Source organism: Perognathus longimembris, chromosome 20 (assembly GCF_023159225.1).
Source record: "Perognathus longimembris pacificus isolate PPM17 chromosome 20, ASM2315922v1, whole genome shotgun sequence".
Classification (NCBI taxonomy): domain Eukaryota; kingdom Metazoa; phylum Chordata; class Mammalia; order Rodentia; family Heteromyidae; genus Perognathus; species Perognathus longimembris.
This window is the reverse complement of record NC_063180.1, coordinates 29,621,587-29,627,776: the sequence shown is the minus strand read 5'-3', so window position 1 is coordinate 29,627,776 and position 6,190 is coordinate 29,621,587. Positions and strand designations below refer to the sequence as shown.

Genomic DNA, 6,190 nt, shown 5'->3' with positions numbered 1-6,190 from the left:
ATATCAATGATAATGTCTTGACTTAATCATAATGTGGTTACTATATAAGATGGAGCTCTGATGTGTTTAGCAGAAAAGAGTATAGTGCCTTCAATTATTCTGAATCAGAAAAAAATGCAGTGCAGATACATACAGAGAGATAAAATGCAGCAAAATGTTAATATTTGGAGTTGAAGGAATTGTTATTTCTACTATTTTTTATGACTCTATTATAAGACTAAAAATGTTTCAACTTTTTTTTTATTTTTTGTATTCAAGATGTGCACTTTTATTGAACTGGGCTCAAGTCAGTGTACAGGGGGAGTCCTGCCCACTTTCACACCTCAACCAACTCCCTTCGTTCATACATCTCATGTGGGGGGGGGGGACAAAAAGGGAGGGTCACCATGGCTGACCATTCAAAAGAAAACAAAATTTAAAAAAGCATTAAGATGATTAAAAAAATATCGCATTACACCATGTACATGAAAGCAATGTTCTCTCCCCTGAATGGACTGGGAGAGGGAGGGCTGACAGATCACCCTCCTTCCCAGGAAGGAGGCTGGGGTGGCTTTTTGGGAGAGCGAGGGACTTCCTGTAACAATGCAATCTCACAATATTTGGAATGACTATTAAAAAAAAAAGACAATGTACAGTCAAAGTCCTGGCCGCATTGTAGAACTTTGAGTTTGCTTGCTCCTGCTCCTGCTGCCACCTTCACCGTTCCAGTTTTTAAATCCTGAGTCAAAAGCGCCAAAAGAAACAAAAAAAATTTTTAAAAATGAAGCCATGCCAATCTCATCTCGTTTTCTGCGCAAAGTTAGGTATTTTTTTTGTCAAGAAAGGGTGTATCGCAGCTAGGTAAGAGTCAGCCTAGAAGCACTTGTGGTGCACGATGGAGGGGCCGGACTCATCGTATTCCTGCTTGCTAATCCACATCTGCTGGAAGGTGGACAGGGAGGCCAGGATGGAGCCACCAATCCACACGGAGTACTTGCGCTCAGGAGGAGCAATGATCTTGATCTTCATCGTGCTGGGTGCCAGGGCTGTGATCTCCTTCTGCATCCTGTCTGCGATGCCAGGGTACATGGTGGTGCCACCAGAGAGCATTGTGTTGGCATACAGATCCTTGCGGATGTCCACATCACACTTCATGATGGAGTTGAAGGTAGTTTCGTGGATGCCACAGGATTCCATGCCCAGGAAGGAGGGCTGGAAAAGAGCCTCAGGGCAACGGAAGCGCTCGTTGCCAATGGTGATCACCTGCCCATCAGGAAGCTCATAGCTCTTCTCCAGGGAGGAGGAGGAGGCAGCAGTGGCCATCTCCTGCTCGAAATCCAGAGCAACATAGCACAGCTTCTCCTTGATGTCACGCACTATTTCCCGCTCGGCTGTGGTGGTAAAACTGTAGCCTCTCTCGGTCAGGATCTTCTTGAGGTAGTCTGTCAGGTGCCAGCCAGCCAGGTCCAGACGCAGGGTGGCATGGGGGAGGGCATACCCCTCGTAGATGGGCACTGTGTGGGTGACCCCATCACCGGAGTCCATGACACTGCCAGTGGTATGGCCAGAGGCATACAGGGACAGCACAGCCTGGATGGCCACGTACATGGCTGGGGTGTTGAAGGTCTCGAACATGATCTGGGTCATCTTCTCACGATTGGCCTTGGGGTTCAGGGGGGCCTCGGTCAGCAACACGGGGTGCTCCTCGGGGGCCACACGCAGCTCGTTGTAGAAAGTATGGTGCCAGATCTTCTCCATATCGTCCCAGTTGGTGACAATGCCATGCTGGATGGGGTACTTCAGGGTCAGGATGCCTCTCTTGCTCTGGGCTTCATCACCCACGTAGGAATCCTTCTGACCCATGCCCACCATCACGCCCTGGTGCCTTGGGCATCCTACGATGGAGGGAAAGACCGCCCGGGGGGCATTGTCACCGGCGAAGCCGGCTTTGCACATGCCGGAGCCATTGTCCACAACGAGCACAGCAATGTCATCGTCCATGGTGAGGTGAGCTGAGTGTCGGTGCGGACGGCGGCGGAGTGGAGAGTCGGCGCTCGCAGCTGGACGCTTCTGGACAGTCGTTTCAACTCTTTAAAATACAAACATTTGATTAAAAACCATTCCAAAAAATAATTTAAAACCCACTGATTTCCCACCTCCCCCACCTTGTTAAAACTTAGTAATATTCATTTAATTTTCTTACATGTCTTTTAATGACAATAGTTTTTAGTTGCTTCCAGCTTTGAGCAGTTATGAATAACACTGCTATAAATATTTGTGTGTAGTTTTTGTGCACAGGAGATCACACACTTCTTTAGACCAATGCCATATTGAACGTCATATGCTAGAGGTAGGTTTAGTTTGTTCCAAGCTGCCCAGCTGCCTTACAAGGGGCCACACTGCTTCTCTCACTACTTCGGTTCTCAGAACCAATCAGTATAGAACACCTGGTTTCTCCATATCACTCTGCATTTTCTTTAGCATTTTAGATTTTGGGCATTCTAAGAGTTGTACAGTAGTGACTTGTTTCTGAATTTGACAATATAAAAGGCCCAGCCCATTGGATCGTCTCTCTTGGCCTACAGCCACACTGGCTGTGACCATGGTTTTGCCACTAGGAGGTAGTATGTCAAACTCATTACTGGTGTCAATGATCATCTTTAACTGTGACTACTTGAAGACACTTCCTAAAACAATCTAGAAGTAAAGTGCTATTACAGTATTCTATGGCTTTTTGGTTGTGAAGCTTGGAGTCGGGAGTAGGTTTAGAGTCATTCATATCACATTGGCAGAATTGTTATCTTCTTTGCATGCATAACTGAGACAAAAAGTGTTTTGATAATCTTTCTAGTAAGATCAGGAAAGTTTAGCATGAAGACCTGCAGGACTGCAAGACATTCTTGTGAGAAATGCCACATCAAGCTGGGTGCTGGTGGCTCATGCCTATAATCCTAGCTACTTAGGAGGCTGAGATCTGAGGATCACGGTTCAAAGCCAGCCTAGGCAAGAAAGTCTGTGAGACTCTCATCTCCAATTAACCACCAGAAAACCAGAAGTGGAACTGTGGCTCAAGTGGTACAGCTCTAGCCTTGAGCTGAAGAGCTCTGGGGCAGTGCCCAAGTCCCAAAGTTCAAGCTCCAAGACCAAAAGAAAAAAAAATATATATGTATATATATATATCATATATACATATATTCTATTTTGTTTCTATGTCTGTCTTCTTGTGGATTGTGGATTGAACATAGGGCCTAGGGCAAGCTAAGCAAGCATAGTACCACTGAGATATTTCTGTAGGCCAGTCTTCCATACTGATGGTCTAGAGGCTATGGCCACAAATTCTGAGTTGAAAAAGGATTCTGAGCAACTGTGAATGCCATCAAGTTTTAGAAAAGAAGTAACTAACCTATACATTGAAATGAAGATGATAATAATCTACATGTAAGTAAATCTAAAAGAGCTCTCCCAATAATATGAATTTAAATGTTAAGTATTAAAGAAGTATCTTGTGAGAGTTAATTTGCAAATCAAAATGTTGACTTTGCCTTTTTAGAAATATGTATTACCTCAGACAAGGTCTGAGGCCTCAGGCCTTTTTCCAGAGATTCAAAATGGAAATAATAATAATAAAAGTCAACATACAAAGGAAATGTCTGCATACATTAATTAAGGAAACAAATAAACAATATGTATGTGTAAGCTCAAGGTAGACTGGCAAATTACATAAGCAAGATGTTCTCTGTGTTTCCCACTTGCAAGGTCCCCAGACACTGGCCCATATAGAAGGCCTCCCAGTATTGTTCTGGCTCAAATAGAAAAAGCAGGACAGGATATACAGCTGGATTTTTTTTGTGTTTGCTTCTTTTTTTTTGGCCAGTCCTGGGCCTTGAACTCAGGGCCTGAGCACTATCCCTGGCTTCTTTTTGCTTAAGGCTAGCACTCTGCCACTTGAGCAACAGCGCCACTTCTGGCCATTTTCGTATATGTGGTGCTGGGGAATCGAACCCAGGGCCTCATGTATACAAGGCAAGCACTCTTGCCACTAGGCCATCTCCCCAGCCCCTTGTGTTTGCTTCTTAATCCTCATAAATATGCCCCATTGTTCCAACTAAATTGTTTCTAAACCAGTTCACCCAAAAGATAATATTTCTTAGTATATCTGGGCATTTTCCCTGTTTATTCCAGACTGCACTAAAAACCAATAATTTTACAGAAATGGATCAATTTTTAGAGAAGTATAAACTGCCCAAACTGAACCAAGAAGAAAAAAATCAATTAAATAAACCAATAAAGTACAGCAAGATACAGGGGGTAATCAAGAACCTCCCAACAAAGAAAAGCCCAGGCCCAGACAGATTCACCAACAAAATCTATAGTGAGACGCTAATACCAATACTCCTCAAACTCTTCTGTGAAACAGAAACAGAGGGAGAAATCCCAAACTCATTCTATGAAGCTAATATTATACTCATCCCCAAACCAGGAAAAGACCCAACAAAAAAGAGAACTACAGACCAATATCACTAATGAACACAGACGCAAAGCTCCTCAATAAAATATTAGCTAACAGGATCCAGAAATTGATCAAGAAAATTATACACTATGACCAAGTAGGCTTCATCCCACAGTCACAAGTATGGTTCAACAACCGTAAATCAATCAATGTAATCCACCACATCAACAGAACTAAAATCAAGAATCACATTGTTATCTCAGTCGATGCCCAAAAAGCCTTTGACAAAATACAACATCCGTACTTATTAAAAGCTCTGGAGAAAACAGGAATAGATGGAACATTCCTCAAAACAATAAAAGCCATATACAACAGACCAACTGCTAACATCGTATTAAATGGGGAGAAACTAAAATCATTCCCCCTAAACTCAGGAACAAGACAAGGATGCCCACTCTCCCCACTTCTTTTCAATATAGTGCTCGAGTCCCTAGCCATAGCAATAAGAGGAGGACATCAAAGGGATCCACATAGGCAAGGAAGAAATCAAGCTATCCCTATTCGTAGATGACATCATCTTATATCTGAAGGACCCAAAAAACTCAGTCCCTACACCTAATAAGCCATTTTGGCAAAGTAGCAGGCTACAAAATCAATCCACAAAAGTCAGCAGCTTTTCTGAACACCAGCAATATACAAGCAGAAAAGGAAATTATGGAAATAATTCCTTTTACAGTAGCCAAAAAAAGAATAAATTACCCAGAGATCAACCTAACCAAAGACGTGACGGACCTATTTAATGAGAACTACAAAGATCTAAAAAGGGAAATCAAAGAAGACAAAAAGAGATGGAAAGACCTCCCATGCTCATAGGTAGGCAGAATCAATATAGTGAAAAATGACCATGTTGCCCAAATTGTTATACAAATTCAATGCAATCCCCATCAAAATCCCAGCTACATTCTTCACTGAAATAGAGAAAGCAACGCATCAATTCATATGGAACAGCAAAAGACCTAGAATAGCCAAAGCAATTCTAGGCAAAAAAAAAAAAAAAAAGCAATGCAGGAGGTATCACAATACCAGACTTCAAGCTCTATTATAAGAGCCATCATAACAAAAACAGCCGGTATTGGTATAAAAACAGACCTGAATAACAATGGATTAGAATTGAAGATCCAGAAATAAAACCGCACTCTTACAGTTAGCTGATATTCGACAAAGGAGCTAAAGACAAACAATGGAATAAACAGAGCCTCTTCAACTACTGGTGCTGGGAAAACTGGGCAGCCATATGCAGAAAACTCAAGGTGGACCCTAGCCTATCACTATGCACCAAGATCAACTCAAAATGGATCAAGGACCTCAACATCAGACCTGAATCCTTGAAACTACTGAAGGACAGAGTAGGAAAGACGCTAGAACTTATAGGCACAGGAAGGGACTTCCTGAATAGAGAGTTCCAGGGGCACAACAGTTAGGGGAGAGACTCAACAAATGGGACTACTAGAAAATAAAAAGGTTCTGCACAGCTAATTAGGACATAGCCACCCATATGGGAATGGATCTTTACCAGCACAGCAAAAGACAAAGGCCTAATATCTGTCATCTACAGAGAACTCAAAAATCTAAGCCCCTCCAAGCCCAGTAAACCAATTAGGAAATGGGCAAAGGAGCTAAAGAGAGACTTCACAAGAGAAGAGATAAAAATGGCAAAGAAACATATGAGGAAATGTTCAACATTCCTGGCAGGAAAGGAAA

General features: G+C 42.6%; 1 protein-coding gene across 1 annotated transcript; it reads right to left on the bottom strand.

Moving 5' to 3' along the window:
- Nucleotides 1-441: 441 nt before the first annotated feature.
- Nucleotides 442-2,068, bottom strand: LOC125339041 (actin, cytoplasmic 1-like). The gene has a single exon (XM_048330116.1). It carries the CDS (start codon nucleotides 1,978-1,980, stop codon nucleotides 853-855), a length of 1,128 nt encoding a protein of 375 aa, XP_048186073.1. The 5' UTR covers nucleotides 1,981-2,068; the 3' UTR covers nucleotides 442-852.
- Between the last annotated feature and the right edge of the window lie 4,122 nt (nucleotides 2,069-6,190).

Coding starts and splice junctions, on each gene's coding strand:
- LOC125339041 (XM_048330116.1), bottom strand. CDS start 1,980: ATGGACGATGACATTGCTGTGCTCGTTGTGGACAATGGCTCCGGCATG.